A 20,356-nucleotide genomic window follows, 5' to 3' on the forward strand; every position below is an offset into this window, starting at 1 on the left:
CTTCTTGGCCACAGCCAGCTACCCAGAGGGAGCAAGTAGTTGAACCTGTGGGCTTGGGACCACAGTCGCAGGGGACATTAAGTTGAACTGCATAACACACTACACAAAACGTTGTTCCATCTCCTACTTTGGCAAGTAGCGACTGGGATCTTAAAAGCCTGCAAGCAGCCATCTAGATGCAGCAGTGGGTCTCTCCTCGTCCAGGGCAAAGAAGAACGAAGAAAACCAAAGAGACATGGAAACAATTAGTCCAAGCAACTGGTACACCATGCGATCCTCAGCCTTTATGAATGTGAGACCAGAAGAACTAGATGGCGCCAATCTACCACTGTCAACAACTTGGAGGGGGATCTATTTAGGAGATCCTGGATAGAGTGGGAGACAGTGTGGAATGAAACTCAAAATTATTTGGGGGAAAAAAAAAGGGACCAAGTTTGCTGGTCTGATAGAGCCTGGTAGAACCACTGAGACTAAGGCCCCCAGCTGCCCTTCAGGTCTGGAATTGAACCCACACCTGTGGCTTCCAGCCAAACAAAACAGTCATAAGAGATGAACATTTACATAAGGTAGATACAGTCCTTGGAGAGAACAATCATGGGAGAATAGAAGGGCTGTGTATGCACAGGGAGACAGCTCAGGGGCAGGAGTGCATGGAGGGATGGACACAGGGAAGAGGTAACTATGGGGAGGAAGTGGGAGGGGAGCTGTTGCACTGGGGTAAATTGTAGTCAATGTCATGAGAGAAAGTGTATGTGAACTGCTGTATGGAGAGTGAATTTGCTCTGTAAACGTTCACCCAAATCACAATTTTTAAAAAAGAATTAGATATTAAGTATAGAACTCTGATATGTTGTTTGTCTTCGAGTCAGACCCAACTCATAGCGACCCCTCCTTGGGTTTCCCAGCAGTATCACTACGGAAGTAGATTGCCCAACTTTCCTTTCGAGGAGTGTGGTGGGTTTGAACCACCAGCCTTCTGGTTAGCAGTCAAATGCCTTAGGCACTATGCTACCAGAACTCTAATATAATACAGAATTTCCCAAGTAAAACCACTTTTATCCTTCAGAAAAAATATATTTTAAGATACAGCTCTGAAACTTAGAAGGTGAGAAACCTTAGGAAAACCCCTATATTAAAATTTTAATTCTATGAGGAAAAAAACATATACTGTGTTTTCCGCTTATCTAAATTGGTAGGAGCTCTGGTGGCATAGTGCCTAAGGCATTAGACTGCTAACCAGAAGGCTGACGGTTCAAACCCACCACCCACTCCTCAGAAGAAAGGTTGGGCGTGATCTACTTCCGTAGTGATACGGCCTCGGAAAACCTAGAAGGGGTCGCTATGAGTCGGATCCAACTTGACAGCAGTGTGTTTGGTTTTTCTTTTTTATGTATCATTGGTAGCTTAAAGCTGGAAATAAAAATTATAAACACATACATACATGCATACAGACACACACACACATGCCTACAGATGAAGACCCAAAGAAAAAGAGGGACAAGAATAATAAATAAATAAATACAAGATATAAAGGTAATAGTATCCTGGAATTAAAAAGTGATGATGAATGACCACATACTAATTTGGAGAGTTAACTCCTAGAATTGATTTGCTAGGTTTGAGATAATTCTAAATGATCAGAATCATTGTGAGACCTCCCATAGTACTTTCTAAGGTAATAAATGCTTGTTCAGTGAATGCTTTTAAAAAACTGAACTATTATAATTTTCTAGCACTGGTTTACTTCTCTTTTCTAATAGATGATATATATGCCAGTAATACATGCCATAGTATTGGTTGAGAGCACAACTGAAATGTAATACTTTAAACCTTTGGAGGCTTTTGATACTATAGCCGATGTCACTCGTTGGGGGTTTGCAAGTGGGGAAGGGAATAAAAAGTGAAGAGTTACTGCTTTTAAATGTTTCCTCTTGATTTTGGGGGAAAAAAAAGGTTTTATCTTCTTCCTTTTATCTTAAATATGTCACTCTTCTTTTCTTTTCTGCTAATAAGGGAAAAGCTTTCAGCAGCAAAGGGAAGCCATGAAGCAGACCATAGAAGAAGATAAGGAGCCAGAAAAATCAGGTTGGACATTTATACTTGACATTATTAAGAGTTTCCTGGGCTTCCATCTGGGACATGTGTAAATTTGCATATCACTTAGAACTTTTAAGGAAGCTATATTCATGTGAGAGACAAAACTAATTATCTTAGGACTCTGAAGAAAAGACAAGATTTAAGTATTAAAGATTATCTGTTTATTTTTATTAATGGAAAGTGATGAATACATCTCTAAAAATAGTTCTTCTATGAACAATGTAATAAGTTTATAATAATTATTTAAATTACAAACAATTTGTGTTCTTCAATTTGAAATATGTTGCTTTGTTCAAGAAAACAAATACCACATTTAGAGTTACGCTTATGGTTACTCAACAGGAAAACTGTGGTGTGCAAAGAAGAATAAAAAGAAGAGGAAAAAAGTTTTATATAATGCCAATAAAAATGATGGTAAGTTCTACTCTCAGATGCAGTGTAGTTCTATCTGAAAGGGGTCCAGATATAACACTTTAAAGAAATTAAATTCATACTCAGGGAGTTTTACCATTAGACCCAATTTTCCTATTTTATCTTCAGAAATGTCCTTAATAAAGTCATTTCACAGAATCCAGTTTCTCTGGAACACTGGTGCAGTGTTCTGAATTCTAGGAAAAACTAGGATAAAAATGAAAGTTATTTAAGATATATAGTATTATAGTGATAGTTTCCTCAGTTTTCTTTTCTACTTATACTCTTTATAAAAGTAATAAAAGCTTCTAACAAATTCTAACAATACATATGTGTTTAAAGTAAAAAATGAAAACTTCATCTACAATAATAACTCGTGTCACAGAAGCAACCCATTCCATAGATCCTACTGCCTCGTGGCTGAATCAGGTATACAGAGTGTTTTTGTTCTATTATTTTGAACCCACCCATTGGCTTCAAGAGAGAAAGATGTAATGTTCTGCTTCTACAGAGATTACAGCCTGGAAAACCCCAGGGGACAGTTCTTTTTCACCTAAGGTTGGTAGGACTCAAAAACTGACTTGACAGCATTTAACAAATTAAACTAATAATGAAGATAAAATGTTAAAGATGATTGAAATATCCCATTCAAAACCAAACCTTAGATTCAACTGACTTTAATAATGTTTTTTTTAAAACGCTTTTATGCTGACAAAATATGTAACTGAAATTTATTGAATTTTTAATCCTGTTCTCTCTACTTGGGTAAATGATTAATATCTCTTTTTCTTGATCTTTTGAAATAGACTAAAATTAACTGGTCCAGCTCTAAGGGCTACTACAGAAAATTTGACAAATCTGAAGTCTATGTAGATATATCTGACTGTACATGTTAGAAGAAGGAACTCAGATTTTTCAGGGGAAAAGCATTTTGGGAAAGAAGGGATTATATTTGTGATTTATCATAGTGTCATCCTCATCAGCAGTTTCATTAATAACTACCATTTATAATAACTTCTCTATCACAGGGTAGTATCAGATGCTTTAGATACCTTTGTCCATTTAGTTCTCAAAATAAATTCCTTGAGGTTACAGATGAATAAATTCAAGTTCAGATACTACAGTGACCTATTGAACTTCTCACAGCTAATGTATGACTGGATCAGGAATTTAAACACATATATTTTGAGCTCCTGCTATGTGTCAAGGAGCTCTGGTAGCATAGTGCCTAAGGCACTTGACTGCTAACCAGAAGGCTGGTGGTTCAAATCCACCAGCCACTCCTCAGAAGGAAGGTTGGGCAATCTACTTCCCTAGTGATACTGCCTCAGAAACCCAAGGAGGGATTGCTGTGAGTTGGGTCTCAACGGCACATAACAACAACAACTATGTGTCATACTCTGGTAAGCACTGGCAAGGCCAAGATGGTCCCCTGCCCTCAAGAAACAGAGCTGAGGAGAGCATCAGACTTCACAGCAGCTGGTCTTTCCTAGTCAGGTGAAATAATGAGAAACGTCATAGCAGCCCACTGGCTGTCTGCCTTTGCTTTCAGCACTTAATTTCATGTTGGTTATGGGCTATCAGAATGTAATGCCACCCATCATAATTTACACCTCATCTTGAGTCATGATTCTGGTTTGGTATTCCAGAATAGAGTAAGCATAAATGCAGAATGTATGGATAGCACAGGTTAGACCTGTTTTCAAGGTATACAATTATAGGAAGGTGTTCCAGCTTTCTCTAATAACATTAGTTTTAGCCACAATTTCTGAATGTTTGTGTATACCGGGTGTTCTACTCAGTATATTCATTACGTCTGATCCTTAAAACAACCCTCTAAGTACAGTGTTAGTGTCCCCGTTTTACAAATATGACAGATATTAGTCTCATTTGTTTATCTCTTGGTGTCCCACCCTATGTGAATGTATTGGCTACAAATAGCTATTTTATATAAGCATTAGTATAATTATATTAGCCATTCAAACATAGTGTGAAATAAGAGAAGCAGTAAAAATTCCTAGAAGGATTACTATGTAGTTGTTTGATTCATTTTCATAATATTCCAGCAAGGATATAATGACATAGAGAAGTGCTCATCATTCTGATCCAAAAAATTACATATTTTTGATGATAATGTGCTTTCCAGTTTTTTGGAAAGTTGTTGTTGTGTTGTTATTTGCCATCGAGTCGGCCCCAACTCCTAGCGACCCCTCCTTGGGTTTCCGAGGCAGTTATCACTACGGAAGTAGGATTGCCCAACCTTCCTTCCGAGGAGTGGCTGGTGGGTTTGAACCGCCAGCCTCCTGGTTAGCAGTCAAGTGCCTTAGGCACTATGCTACCAGAGCTCCCTTTTTGGAAAGAGCTATGATTATTTATATCTTTGTTATATGGCAGTAATTCTGATTGAAGGGCTTAACTTTTTCTTTTCAAAGATTATGACAATGAGGAGATCTTAACTTATGAGGAAATGTCACTTTATCATCAACCTGCAAATAGAAAAAGACCTATCATCTTGATTGGTCCACAGAACTGTGGCCAGAATGAGTTGCGCCAGAGACTCATGAACAAAGAAAAAGACCGTTTTGCATCTGCAGTTCCTCGTAAGTTTGGATGTATTCCCATTTGCCTGTGCTTTTCCAGTTTACCACCTTGGAAGACCTACCTATGTAGGAAAGTTTTTCATCTATTTCATCCATCCATTGTTGTCAATGATAGAGGAACTTTGTTTAACCAGACCTTTTGGTAATATGTTACTAAAGATAGTACTTGTTCTGGTTACCTTGTGCCGCTCTGACAAGAAATATACCACAAATGGGATGGCCTTAACAAACAAATTTATTCTTAAATTTGGAGGCTTTAAGTCCAAGTTCAAAGTGCCAGGCTCTAGGGGCTGGGTGATAGCCCCTCAACCCTGGAGTCCAGCTCTGCCTCCTGCTCCCGGCCCACTGGAGCTAGAGGCATTTCTTCACTCAGACAGCTGCTGGCTGCTGAGGCTGAGAAGCCCCAAGTTTGACAAATAAAAAGACACAGTCCCGATGTTACCAATCCACACGGCAGGCCATTAACTTAAGTCCATTGTAAGTCCCAAGGTCGGTAGAGCATAGCAGGCTGCTGAACAACGACATGGCTCCATGCAGGGTCCAAGCGTGCCAAAGGCTAGAGACCATTCTCAAAGCTTCTCCTTATACACAGGAAGCAGACCACATACCCAAAGGCAGCTATTCAGCTGCTCCCAGTAGATTCAACCATGGAGCTGATTACCAGTCTCATCGTAGGGAATACTACATTCAGCTGCCCAGCCACTCAACCAGGCCCAGCCAAGTTGATATACAAACATAACCATCACATTACTTTTTAAATGAATTTCAGTTTGAGCTGCTTATAATACTTTGTTCAATATGGAATCCGCTTCCTGATTCTTTATACTGATGCTACAGATAGGAATTTAGACCTAATCTCTGAAAATGGAAATTCTCTTTTAAGATTATAAAGTACCTAATATTGTGGAGGAGTCCCTGAGTGGTGCAGGTGGTGACCACACTTGGTTGCTAACCAAAAGGCTGGGAGGTTTGGGTCGACCCAGAGGCACCTTGCAGGAAGACCTGGTGATCTACTGAGAAATCAGCCACTGAAAGCCCTATAGAGTGGAGTTCTGCTCAAATGTAACTATTATTAAGATACGAAAAACCCATTTTTTGTCATAACTCAATATAGAATTAAAAAACCAGTGTTAAACACATGAGCTTTTAATATTGTCCTCAAGTGATTAATTTATAATCTGTATTACAATGTAAAAACTTCTGACTGCCATTAATTTTACCTGATTTTGTTTGCTTAGATACAACTAGGAGTAGACGAGACCATGAAGTACCTGGTAAAGATTACCACTTTTTTTCACGGCAAGCATTCGAAGCAGACATAGCAGCTGGGAAGTTCATTGAGCATGGTGAATTTGAAAAAAATTTGTACGGAACCAGCATAGATTCTGTGCGGCAAGTGATCAACTCTGGCAAAATATGTCTTTTAAGTCTTCGTACACAGGTAAAACTAAAATTTTTATTTAAGGTGTTAAACTTTAGGGCAAGTTTTTGTAGAGTAAATTTAGTGGTAACTTTGTATTTTGGTATAAGAACCAAATGACCTAATTAAATTCTAATACATTTTTTTTCTCTATTGATTTGCTATATATTAAGTTACTAAATCTCTTTCAGTTTTCTCAAGAGGAAAAATACATACATATTTATACATGTAATAGTTTTTGAAACTTAAATACAGTTTAATGCTACCAGTACTTAAGAGAATTTCTCGTATTTAAAAAATTAAAATACTTAAAAATTTTGACAGGCAGAGAGAATCACCAACAGCTGTATCAGCCCAAGACTGATTCCTGTGAGGCAAAAGTCAGACATGCTTCCTCTTTGCAACCTTTTTACCAATTCTGATACCTCCCATGACACTCTCCACTTCTCTGCTGGGTTCAACAGTTTGTTGCAGTGGCCACACAGAACTCACAGACAATACTCACAATTACAGGGTTTATTAGGAAAGTAACAGGTTGAAATTATGGATCAGGAAAGAGTCAGTATATAGTTCTTCAGTCTGGACAGCTGCTCTCAGCCTTGCCTACAGGCAGGCCTCTCTCTGGCCTTATAGCTTTCATTATGGATTTGTTGTTAGGAGGTGTATCAAGTTGGCTCCGACTCATTGCAACTACATGCACAAGAGAATGAAGCACTGCCCAATCCTGTTTCATCCTCATAATCACTGCTGTGTTTGAGCCCATTGCTGCAGCCATTGTGTCACTCTATCTCATTGAGGGGTCTTCCTCTTTTTCTCTGACCCTCTACTTCACCATAATACCCTTCTCCAGAGACTGGACCCTCCTGATAACATGTCCAAAGTATGTGAGACAAAGTGTCAACATAAATAAAAATCCTCACAACTGGACCATTAAACAACATCATGGTAAATGGAGACAATACTGAAATTGTCAAGGATTTCATTTTCCTTGGATCCACAATCAATGCCCAAGGAAGTAGCAGCTAAGAAATCAAACAAGGAATTGCATTAGGCACAGCTGCTGCAAAAGACTTCTTTAAAGTGTTAAAAAGCAAATATGTCACTTTGAAGACTAAGGTACACTTGACCCAAGCCATGGTATTTTCAGTCACTTTATATGTATGCAAAAGCTGGAGAATGAGTAAGAAGACTGAAGAAAAATTGATGCATTTGAATTATGGTGTTGGCAAAGAATACTGAATATCCCATGGACTGTCAGAAGAACAAACAAATGTCTTTGAAGAAGTCTAGCCCAAATGATCCCTTAGAAACAAGGATGGCAACACTTCACCCCATGTACTTTGGGTATATTATCAGGAGGGGCCAGACCTTGGAGAAGATCATGATGCTTGGTAAAGCAGAGAGTCAGTGAAAAAAAGAAAGACCTTCAATAAGATGTCTTGGCTTAGTGGTGGCAACAGTGGGTTCAAACGTAGCAACAGTTGTGAGGATAGCACAGGACCAGGCAGTGTTTTGTCATACAGAGAGTCCCTATGTGTCAGAACCAACTGGATGGCACCTAACAACAAAACAACACTTAAGTATTTTACAGATTATAAAAGAATTTCCCTTTTCTGGTTCTGATCTGAGAAAACTGAAAATTTAAAGGTAATTCTTAAGGTTTTAAATGCCATTGCACACGTAGCAACAAGTATCACAGTGAATGCTTGGTTTTGTCTAAATGAAACCTGATACTGTTTCTATTTGCAGACCAATCTAAAGTTTACAATTACTAACAAATGCCTCTTAGATTTCCATTTAAAAAGATAAAATAATTTCAGAAATGTAGGTTGTGTAGATTGTGTTTCTTTAGATCTTGTAGTTCTTTTCTTCTCCTCCAAGTATACAGCTTAAGTATAAAACTTTCCTTACTATGGTATGATCTACTGCTGTATCAACAGGCTAGTCAGGGCCAATAAAGAGACATACACATAAAGGAGAATTGACTCTACAATGGCTGTCCTGAAATAGTAATCAGATTTTGTTTTCAGGTGACAAGAGTTTTGGCTCTATCTTTTAATTAAAAACATTTCAGAAAAATCTAAGTATGTTTATACTGAATTCCTTCAGAGTTCTCTGGGTTAACAGATTTTACCAAAGAACTCAGAGTAGTTAAGTATATTGTCTTAATTATCCTAATATTTTTAGATTAAAAAGGGCATGTCTCTGCATTTTTTAATTCTTATTATTGTGTTTAAGATGAAAATTTACATACAAATTAGGTTCCCATTTCTTATATGTTATTCAGTGATATTGGTTTCATTTTTCACATCATTATTCTCATTCATTCTCTTCTGGTTGTAGCATTTGCAGTACTCTAGTTTCCCTGTCCCCTTCTCATCTTTATTTTAGAGTAATTTTTGACCATTTGGTCTTTTATAGATGATTTTTCTTAAAGAAGCTTATTCATTACTCATGAAGGATAGTCTTTATGAGCCTCTCTGTTATTTAGCTAAAAGGTGATCTTACGGGATTTCAGTTAAGGTTGAAAGCCTATCACAGCAATAGTCTTGGGGAGTCTTCTAGTCTCAACCAGTCCGGTAAATCTGCACTTTTTAAAAATTAGAATTCTGTCCCACTTTTCTCTCCTGTTCTATAAAGATCCATCTATCAGAGCCCTGATCAGAACAGTTGGTAGTGATAGCCAGGTACCATTTAGTTCTATTGGTCTCAGGGCAGATGAGGCTGTGGTCAAGGTTGATTATTAGTCTTAAAGACTACTTTCTTTTCTGGTTTTCTTCTTTTTTGTTGCAGAGGTATAAAGACCAATAGTTGTATCTTTTATGGACAGTTGCCGAGCCTTTAAGACCCCAGAAATTACTCACCACATTGGAATGTAGAACCTACACTTTATGAACAATATTATGCCATTCACCTGAGTTGTCCCATGAGACTGTAGTTCTAAGTCTTCAAATCCCAAAAACCAAACCAGTCTCACAAGTTGTTTGTTTATATGTCTCAGAAGTATTCATACCTGTGTCCCCTATTTGGCTTATTTTATATATGTGAATATGCATGCATGCATGCATACATCATGTACAAGGTTGGTGATAAAATGTTTTATTATTATTATTATTATTATATAGTGCCTATAGGTACTTGTGTGTACACAAACGTACCCACAAAATCATACTCTGATACTTATATACCTATATACATATTTGTGTAACCACACACATTTTTGGTGGTTGCTGGGTTGTTGAAAAATTGTATTTTCATATCCTTTACCAAAGACCACCTTTTCTCTTGTGCATTTCTTAGTGACATCATTTACTTTGGTCAGTCTATGTGCAGTTCAGCTACATTCAGAGTCCATTTTTCTTAAATACGCTTTTCTGGAATTTTCTTTCACGAGTGGTGTGAAGTTTTTCTTTCTGATTCTGCTTGCATGTAGTGCTGGTACATAGTAAGGTCTCATTGGTAATTCAAAATGTATTTTTATATGGTTGTCATAATCTGTATGTAATCTTATCAGGCTATTTTAACACAACATAGGTGTCATCTTTCAGTGCCATTCAGTTGCATTTTATTATATAAAAGAGCAAGCACTAATATTTTATAGATCAATAGACACATATATATTCTCTCTGTTGCTGTTCCTTCAAAGTTTGTGTTAGCTTTTTTCTCAAGTACCCCTTTAGGATAGGAAATTGCTCCTAACACTATTTTGTGTGAGTGATTTGGGTAAAAGTTTACAACACAGTGCATTCTTATTGTGAACAATATGATCTTAAATATTGTATAGTGTTTATTATTTAAACATGTTTAGAAAATAGTCAAGGCAATGTTTAAAATTCCAAGTATCTTTTCTTTGCAGTCACTGAAGACGGTCCGGAATTCAGACTTGAAACCATATATTATCTTCATTGCACCCCCTTCACAAGAAAGACTTCGGGCGTTATTGATCAAAGAAGGCAAGCATCCAAAGGTAAGGTGGTTATACTGCTGTTCTGTTCCATTGAAGATAAACATGAAACATCCTGGCCTGATCCATCTCCGTGCTTAAAAGCTACATCAGCTTGAGCTTTCAAACTGATTGTTCTTTCTGCCATATCACTTTCCTAAAACTTTTCATGGTTGCTTCTGGTTGGACTGAGAGTTCTGCAAAGGAGGGAGCTTCTGTTGTTCCCACACCTTCTCAGTCTTTTTGCCCCACAGGTGGTACACCTTTGGAGTTCCTTGAAACTTTTCTCTTCTTCACGAGTCTATAGCATTTCCAGGGGGATTATATGGCACCCAAAGTTCTTAGCAGAGTTTTATGGATTATCCCCTTTTCTCTGATTATTCCAAATCTGCAGGGAGCCAAAAGTGAACAATCTTCTTTTTCTTTTTTCCATTGAATTTTTATGTTCTGTTTTTCTTCTCCCTCTGGTGTTCTCACATAATCTGAAGTCGGAAAATGTTTAAAAATTATTTTAGATGTATGCTGGACAGGGTTGAGTATAGCCCTTGTTATTCTAAGTATAAGTACTGACATTACTCATTATTTCTAAGTTATTTTGGGGCCTCAGATCATTATTTATTATACTTAATATGATGTTACATGCATATAAATAATCAACAACTCAATTATGAATAATACCAACAATATACAGGCAGTCCTAGACTTACAACATATGATTCTGCACTTAACAACCATCTGTTTTTGGGGGGTTTTTTTGGTACATCTAATCATTGGTAATATGTCCTACATAGAGTGTTGCAGCATGTAATTTGCTGATGTTACATTCTCATGCCAAGATACTGATAATGAAGGCAATAATGAAGGGAAATAAAATATGTATGCAACTTACAGCAGAACCAACTTAAAACAGAGGCATCTGAACGGAGCCTCCTCATGTTGTAGATTACCTGTATCATTAGTCAGAAAGCACTACGAACACTGTATACTTTATTTTCTAATTTTGACTTAATTAGCTTTATTGAGATGTACCTTACATACGATTAAATGAGTATGTTTTAAGTGAACAGTTCAGAGTTTTGACAACTGTCTGTGTAACCACCATCCCAGTCAAGCTGAAGAACATTTCCATCACTCCAGAAAGTTTTCTTGCCCTTTTGAAATTAATCCCCTTCCATTCTCCCTCAGACAGTCATTAATCTGTTTTCACTATAAATTTAATTTTGTCTGTTCTAGAAACATATATAAATGAAACCATTCCATATATATCATTTTGTGTCTGGCTTTTGATCAGCATGTTTTTGAGATTCATCCATGTTGCATCTAACAGTGATTCATTCCTTATTGTGGAGCAGTATATACCATCATAGAAATAGAACACCAGTGCTTTATCCATTTACCAGTTTATAAACATTGGGTTCTTTCAAGCTTTGAGCTAGTATGACTAAGGCTGCTCTAAACATTTATGTAAAGTCTTTGGGTAGACTTGTTTTCATTTCTCTTGGATAGCTACCTAGCAGTGGAATTACTAGATCAAATGGGATCTATGTGTTCTAACTTTATTTATTTTTTAAAAAAAAAACCTGTTTGGAAAAAGTTTACCATTTTACACTTCCACCAATTGCTCCACATCCTGACTAACTTTTGGTATTGTCAGTTTTTTACTGTAGCCATTTTTCTTAGCCACTCTAGTATGTGTGAATTGCTATCTCATTATGGTTTTAATTTGTATTTTCCTGATGATTCACAACATTTAGCATCTTTTCATGTAGCCATTAGGGCATATTCTTTTGTGAACTGTCTCAAATCTTCTCATTTCTCAAAACTGCACTCTTTTCTTACTGAGTTTTAAGAATTTATGTTTCTAGATACAAGTCCTTTATCAGGTCTATATTGCAAATACTTTCTCCGTGTCTGTATATTTCCGTTTTCTTAATATCTTTTGCACATCAGAAGTTTAAAATTTTTATAAAGCTCATTTATTCAGTTTTTTTTTAGTTAATAATTTTTGTGTACTATCTAGAAAAATTTGCCTACTCTCAGACTGTAAAGATTTCATCCTACACTTCTTCTAAAAGCTTTCTAGTTTTAGCTTTTATATTTAGGTCTATGATCCATCTCAATAACCTTGCCTTTAGTGTGAGGTAAGGGTGGAGGTTCGTTGTTTTTAAATCCCATGTGGACAACCAGTTGCTCTAGCACCATTTGTTGAAAAAACTGTCTTTTCTTGTCACTTTAGTCAAAAATAGCCTGAACAAATTTTAAGTCTTGAAAACCAGGAAGTAAAAAGGAATGAAATACTGATGCATGCTAAAACATGGATGAACTTTGCAAATGAAAGAAACCAGTCACAAAAAGCCACATATTCTAGGATTCTGTTTACATGAAATGTCCAGAATAGGTCAATGCAGAGACACAGAAAGATAACCTAAGTTTAGCATTTACAACTTCAGCATCACAAAGTTTCAATTCTATTCTGAGTCCTAGAATGTTCTTTCAGTAATCTCAAGCTTTGAGTAGACATCAGTCTTAGCAAAAATGTCACAGTGTGTTCAATATAATGGTGAATTAGAGCCCCTGTTAGGAACAAAGGCCTCTGTGTATCACAGCCAAATGCACAACATTCCAGAATAAAAATTAAGAGAGCCACACAAGAAATGCCTCAGGACAAACCAGTGCTGTCATATTTGTAGTATGTTTCCCTTCGGTCACAGAAATTCAAGCACTTAAATGCTTTCCATTGTTTATGTAATGCAGTTCCAGTATAGCATTGATTTGGGATATCAGATATTTGGGCTCAAGTTTAATTAGTTCTCTCACTGACAGGGGTGATTTTAGGGCACTTTCACTTTTTTGAACAATTTGTGCCTGGTAATAAGAGTTCTGAGTAAGGTTTGCACATAGCCTTGCTGTCTCCTTGTCCATGTGAACCAGCCCTTCCTTTCCTTTACCCAGTATTTTTAAATGGCCTGTTCTATGTAGTTTCCTAAAATTTTTTAGGACACTTTTTGCATTGTATTGAAATAGAATAGGTATTTTATTGAAACAGACGTAATTTAAAGATGAGCAAGTCTCATGAGTTGAACATTTACCTGAGGTAGCTACACTCCTTAGAGAGAACAATCATGGGAGAAAGAAGGGCTGTTTATGCACAGGGAGACAGCTCAGGGGGCAGGAGTGCATGGAGGGACAGACACAAGGAAGAGGTAACTGTCAGGAGGAAGTGGGAGGGGAGCTGTTGCATTGTGGTAAATTGTGGTCAATGTCATGAGGCAAAGTGTATGTGAACTGCTGTATGGAAAGTGAATTTGCTCTGCAAATTTTCACCCAAATCACAATGTAAAAAAAAAAAAAAAAGATGAGCATGTCTCAAAAAAACAAAAAAATATTAGGTTATTACATCTTGGGCTGAGCAGCATTATTTTCAGAGAAACAGATACCCATTCTAATGATTCTTTTCTTTTCTTTTCCTGTAATGTTTACCCTACCAAACTCTGTAAGAGATAGAAAGGACAGGTGTTCTTTACGCGAGCCCAGAGTTACCTAGGGCTTTTGGATCCTGCTTCTTTGCTGCAGACCAGGAAGGTCCACTCTGTGTTACGTAAGATGTTAATTTTAAGAACAAATCACGATGTCTGAAAACAAGTGTGTGTAGGGAATTCAAAGTTAACAGTCTGTGCTCTTAAAGCCTACAGTCATCTTGGTGAAGTAAGAAATATATGAAAATCTAAATAGTATAAAACTGGGTATGTTGAGTCACAGATGATTCATAACTGGAGTTCAGTAGATGCTGGAGCAAAAGAAATTGCTGTGACTAGGGTGGGCTTGGAGCAGAGCTCCTGAGAAGATGTTCAGCTTCATCTGAGCCTCAAAAGGTTTAGTATTTTGAGAGAGAGAGAAGGCAGGCAATGTAAGGTCACTTCTCAAGTCTTCAGCCATTTTTGACTCATCCTCTGTTTTGCTAAGGAATGAAGCCTATTTTTATCTTCTCTTTGCAGTCTGAAGAACTGAGAGAAATCATTGAGAAGACTAGAGAGATGGAGCAGAACTACGGCCATTACTTTGATGCAGCGATTGTGAATTCAGATCTTGACAAAGCCTATCAGGAGTTGCTTCGGTTAATTAACAAGCTTGATACTGAACCTCAATGGGTGCCATCCACTTGGCTGAGGTGAAGGAAACATCCATCCTATGGCGTGACTGGACTTGATCTGGGAAACTACCAATAGGAAGATAGCCTTGATATTCCAGTGAGACTCTCCTGAGTACAAGGTGGCAAGCTGAGAAAGCTGTAGACGTATTCTTAGATTTCTTAATGAGAAGAAAGTCTCCTTACCAATTTGTGTAAGGATTCAATACTCTCCACAAATGGCTTTAGGGGTCTTGCCTCATTTTAGTTTTCTAAATGAAAGCTTTCAATAGAGTTGTTCCATTTTATCCATTTTTTAACCAACTTAAATCTTTTCTGCCTAGTCATATCTCCATGAAAAATGTGTGTGTGTCTGTGTGTGTGTTCACATCAGTCCATGCCTCACATAGTTGTAAATGTTAATGTTATTTAACATTTAAATGCTTCATGGAAACCTTTTTAAGACTGTGCTTTTTTTTTTTTTTTTTTTGCACTGGTCAAAATAGTATTTGCTTAGGAGATTGATTGGTTTAGTCATCAGAAATGCTTTCCTTGAAGATAAAGAAAAAACAAAATGGTGCCACTTTGGTCTGGAACTACTTTCTTTAGGCTAAAATTCACTTGTATGTCTTTTAATTCTAAGAAACATTCCATTAGCAACACTAGCTTGTTTAGCTCAAGCTCTGTGGATCAGACTTCTAGCACACTCAGCAGTCTGTAATCTGATGAAAGTTATATGACATATGCTGATCTTTTTAAAGATGTGATGATTTTTGAACTTTTTTTCTTAGATTGTCTCAATGAATTTGGTAACTTCTCTTGCTTTCACCAATCTGTATAGTGCAGAATGCTGAAGTTACATTTTATGAATGGTGAACATTCTATAAACTGTTGACTGTTTTAAGTTTCTTCCTTGTGTTGCAGTTTTTTATGTACATAGGAGGATAAAGCACATTTGACAGTTTTTGCATTTTTATATATGAACAAAGTATAATCCTATGACTGTGCTATATAGAGATCATAAACTGGAATCTGATGAATATGGGTGCTGTACTGTACACTAATATCAAATAGATTGACAAATGATCATTGATTATACTTGTTCAGAATTGGAAAGAAATTTTATATATATATATACACAGAAATCCTCTAGGAAAATACTAAGGAGCTCTGGTGGCACAGTGCCTAAGGCACCTGACTGCTAACTAAAAGGTTGGCAGTTAAAACCACCAGCCATTCTGGAAGGACAATGGGACAATCTACATCCATAAAGATTTACTGCCTTGGAAACCCAATGGGGATCACTATGAGTCAGAATTGACTCAATGGCAGTAGGTTTTTAGGAAAATACTATGAACAATTGACTTTGAGATCAGAAAGAAAAGAAGTCCTGAAAGTCATTTGAACATCTTAGGAAAAGAGCATTGGGAAGGAATCCTGTAAAAGAGGTTTTTATCCTCAGGTCTGCCTCTTATGACCAGAATGCCACAGCTTGCTAAATCATCAGAGAAACATTTAAACTAATGGGATTTTTGTACGGTCTTTCTAGCTGTAGCTCTAAAATGCAACTGCTATAATTGGTATAGAAAGTTAATTTGTAATCTTCTCAAGCCTTTAGGAACAGTGTGATGTGTGACCAAAAACCTCAAATGTGAATGTCTTAATTTTCTTTTTATGAAGATTTTAGCTATAACATTTCCTGTTCCCAAAGCTAAACACTGGAATACTGACTTGTCACTTAATTTAACATAAGCAGTTGTTTTTAATGAGTAGTTTTGTCTCCGTGTTGTGTATATATTTGATTTTTCTCCTTCACATAATTTTGATTTTTCTCCTTCACATAATTTTATTTGAACAAATGTAGACAGTTTTATGTGTTACTTTCTCCTGTTCAAATTTGCATGGCCTCTGTGTTCACTAGGGAGTGTGTCTTAACGGGGAAATAATATTTTTAAGATGTTTCTGAGAGAGTAACATTCCTAGACTGAGAGAAGGAATGCTATACTACTATCTGTCTCTTCAAACCTGAAACACTCCACCTTGTAACAGCAAAATGCAAAGGTCACACTGACATTCAGCATTGAAAACCAAGGAATATACTTAACACTTATCTTTTCAGTTTTCCACAGTTTACTTTCTCCTCGGGAATGAAGGGTAGTCTATGGTAGACAATGGAGTTTTGTGATTTGCTTATCTATCATTGACTGAAAACTAATTTTAACACTGTTGTTGTTGTTGTTTGCCGTGGAGTCGGCCCCAACCCATAGTGACCCCTCCTTGGGTTTCCGAGGCAGTATCACTACGGAAGTAGGATTGCCCAACCTTCCTTCCGAGGAGTGGCTGGTGGGTTTGAACCGCCAGCCTTCTGGTGAGCAGTCAAGTGCCTTAGGCACTATGCTACCAGAGCTCCTAATTTTGACACTAAGATCTAAAATTTGGCATCAGGTTAGACTGAGGCTTTAGGTCATGTGAGTGAGTGCCCGCTGTCCCAGTCCCTTAGTTAATATCTGCAGAGCATAGGGCCATATCAGGGCCTTAACGAACAGATAATGCACAAAGGCACACCCATTCCATGGTATACTTTTAGGAATTCTTCAAGGTGACAGATATTTTGCAGGGCACTGATGCACTACAATTCTCTTGTTACTCATTGGCACGGCGTGGGTGGGGGTGGAGTGGCGTTTATGCCGAGAATTTCTTAATTCTAGTGAGATGGATGTGCTGATATTCAACACAGCGCCTAAACAAAGTGAATGCTGAGTTGTTTCTGAATTCCTCAAAAGAATATGGAAAAAAAGCCTTACCATATATGCCTTATACAGTTCTACTATGATACACACTGGGTTGCCATGAGTTGGAACTGACTGAACAGCAACTGGTTTTGTTGTGGGGGGGGTGCACTTTAATATGCCTAGCTGTCCTGCCATTCTGGCCACATTCATTTTCTATCTCCCTCTGTTCTGACTTAAGACCCTAGTGTGGGTGAGGTAATCATCTTAACCACCTGTTATAGAAGTGATACCATAGCTAATGAAATGTACATAGAAAATCCAAATAAGGAAATGAGTTCCTTTACTAAAATTTCATGAGTCAGAACAAACAGGAAGAAGAATAGTATTTACACTAATCCAGATTTGCTTTCTATGAAAATTCAGTATCTGGATTTTTTTTTCCCTTTCCTCTTGGCCTAAGGAGTAAGTATTGATAAGGAATAATTTGAATGTAATTATTGAATGTAAAATACAAGCCAGGGATTTAATCTTAATAAAGGTAACTTTTCTGAAACCTGTTGTTAACCTCCCTTTGTATTCTTATCCTGTATCTGCACTCTTGTTTTAAGATGTCATATTGCACACTGTATTATAAAAATAAAATACTTCAAATTTAAAAAAGCCACTGAATAATTTTATCATGCTGTCTTCATATCCTCTGTCATTCAAAGCTTCCATACATCTTTTATCCTCGTCAAGGTTTTGCAACCCATCACACCCCTCAAAATAAGCCTCGGCAGAATCAAGGCCATTAGAAACTGAGTAGAACACAAAATACCTATTAAATTGTTATTCAGTAGTCAGTTTTAGGATGCAGTGTGGGAGTGCCCCATTTCCAAAAATACAGATCCTATTTCCACAATTGGTTTTGTTTTTCATTTAAAAAAAAAAAAAAAAAAAAAGCTGTATTAAGGATGGACAGTCTAAGTGGGAGGGGAGCTGCTGCATTGTAAATTTTGGTCAATGACATGAGACAAAGTATATGTGAACTGCTGTATGAAAAGTGAATTTACTCTGTAAATCTTCACCCAAATCCCAATTAAAAAAAAAAAAAAAAGGATGGACAGTCTAAGGTTGTTAACTTGGAAGTTTTCTAGGGAAGAAGGTATGTGATGCTCAGGCAAATTTAGCTTATACACAGTAAGGATCTGATCCTCTGGGGTTAACTGGAATACATCTCCCAAAAAAAAAGCCTCAATGCTATCAAGTCAATTCTGATTCATAGTGAGCCCCCCTCTCCCCTTGGCTTTCTGACACAGTAAATCTTTACAGTAGATTGCCCTATCAACCTTCTGGTTAGCAGTCAAATGCCTGAGGTACTATACCACCAGAGTGCTAGCCATATATATATAGATAGATAGACAGATAGATATATGCATATATATATAAAACTTACTTTATTTCTCTTCTTTATTCTACTACACTAGTCTAGCTACCAAAGAGAGAAATCTATACCAACAGAAACTCCCACCCATGCACACCTACTACCCCAGTCCAGTTTTCTGTTCCTATTACTAATGTATTCCCTTCCCCCTGATACTAGGATCACCCCACTATTTTGTCCTGATTTCTTAACAATATGCTGAATCATAAAATCATCTTCACTTTCGTAGGCATTTTAACCAAGGCCGATGATAAATAGTGGAGATTTAAAAACCCACAGAAGAAATCTGGGTTACATTTTGACTCAGGGCTTTAGAAGTAAATGTTGTGAACATGTCACTGATCTGTACATGTGAAGACTGAACTGTCGATGTGTATTAAAAAGTAAATGTTTCCCAAAATGAAAAAACACTATTCTGACTCCCTACTTCCAGTTTCAAATTAGTGTTTGCCTCACAGAGAGGCAATACAGTGTTATTTGACCTGTCAAAGCCTCAGTTTCCTCATCTACAAAATGGAAATAATATTTTCATTTTACCAGGCTGTTGGGAGGATTAAATTTTGAACAATTTCAGTATTATCTATTTTTAAAAGACTTAAGAACTCAGTTGTTACTGCTTTTATATAATTACTACAAAAGGAGCTCTGGTGGCACAGCAGGTAAAGCCTCTGGCTGCTAACCAAAAAGCTGTCAGTTCGAACCCACCAGTCACTCTGCAGAAGATGAGGTAGTCCGCTTCCACAAAGATTTACAGCCTCGGAAACTCGGGCATTTCTCTTCTGTCCTATGGGGTTGCTATGAGTCAGAATTGACTTGATGGCAGTGGGTTTTAATCACTACTAAATTTATATTCAATCTGAGATTTTATTCTGTGAGCAACAGTAAAATTCCCTAAAAATCAACTTCCCCGTGACAGGTCTTATATCTTACCTTTAAATATAGAGGAGGCAGAAAGGATAAAAGTTGAAACTGAAAATAGATTGTTATATTCAACACTTCCTAGAGCTTTATGACTTCTTATTACTAATTACTCACCATGTACCTCAAAAATTTTCCTTTGTGAATTGAAGGATTAAAATAGTATGTACCACTTCGGGTTGTCATGATGACGTACGTAATGACTTAAAACAGTACCTGGCACATAAAATTTTATAAAATTGATTTTATATCAGGTATTAAATGTTTGCTAAATTATTTTGTACTTTAAAAAGCCTAAGCTGTGACATTAGGTAATTAAAACACAGTATTAGTAAGTCTGGTGTCCCAATTTCATTAACTAAAACACTGTCCGATGGCCAGTCATGCAACAAATGCCTAGAATGGTTGCAAGAAAGACTGCATAATCATGAATGGCTCACACCAAATAAAAGAGCACTAAGAACTTCAGTCACCTGCTACATGCACTCTTAACCTCATCTTCATGAAATATGGCAAGTTGTTACTGCTTATAAAACAGTGAAGAGTTACCTTCTTCCTTACTCCAAAATGATAATTAGGATTTTTCTTAAATTAGGAAATAAACGGTATCATGAAACCCTTCTAACTCACTGGCAATCATACTGTTGTTGTTGTTGTGTGCCGTCGAGCCAAACCCGACTCATAGC

At 37.0% G+C, this 20,356-nt stretch overlaps 1 protein-coding gene across 1 annotated transcript in view; it reads left to right on the forward strand.

Annotated features, from left to right (window-relative positions):
* The window catches only part of PALS1 (protein associated with LIN7 1, MAGUK family member), a 96,968-nt gene extending 82,325 nt beyond the window's left edge, over nt 1-14,643 (forward strand). The window contains exons 8-13 of the mRNA XM_007942300.2: nt 2,014-2,085; nt 2,440-2,511; nt 4,941-5,108; nt 6,347-6,549; nt 10,385-10,495; nt 14,467-14,643. Of these exons, the coding sequence (XP_007940491.1) occupies nt 2,014-2,085; nt 2,440-2,511; nt 4,941-5,108; nt 6,347-6,549; nt 10,385-10,495; nt 14,467-14,643 (803 nt within the window). The remainder of the gene's footprint in view (nt 1-2,013; nt 2,086-2,439; nt 2,512-4,940; nt 5,109-6,346; nt 6,550-10,384; nt 10,496-14,466) is intronic.
* The last annotated feature ends 5,713 nt before the right edge of the window (nt 14,644-20,356 follow it).

Source organism: Orycteropus afer, unplaced genomic scaffold (assembly GCF_000298275.1).
Source record: "Orycteropus afer afer isolate SDZICR_OR568_19922 unplaced genomic scaffold, OryAfe1.0 scaffold00088, whole genome shotgun sequence".
Lineage (NCBI taxonomy): Eukaryota > Metazoa > Chordata > Mammalia > Tubulidentata > Orycteropodidae > Orycteropus > Orycteropus afer.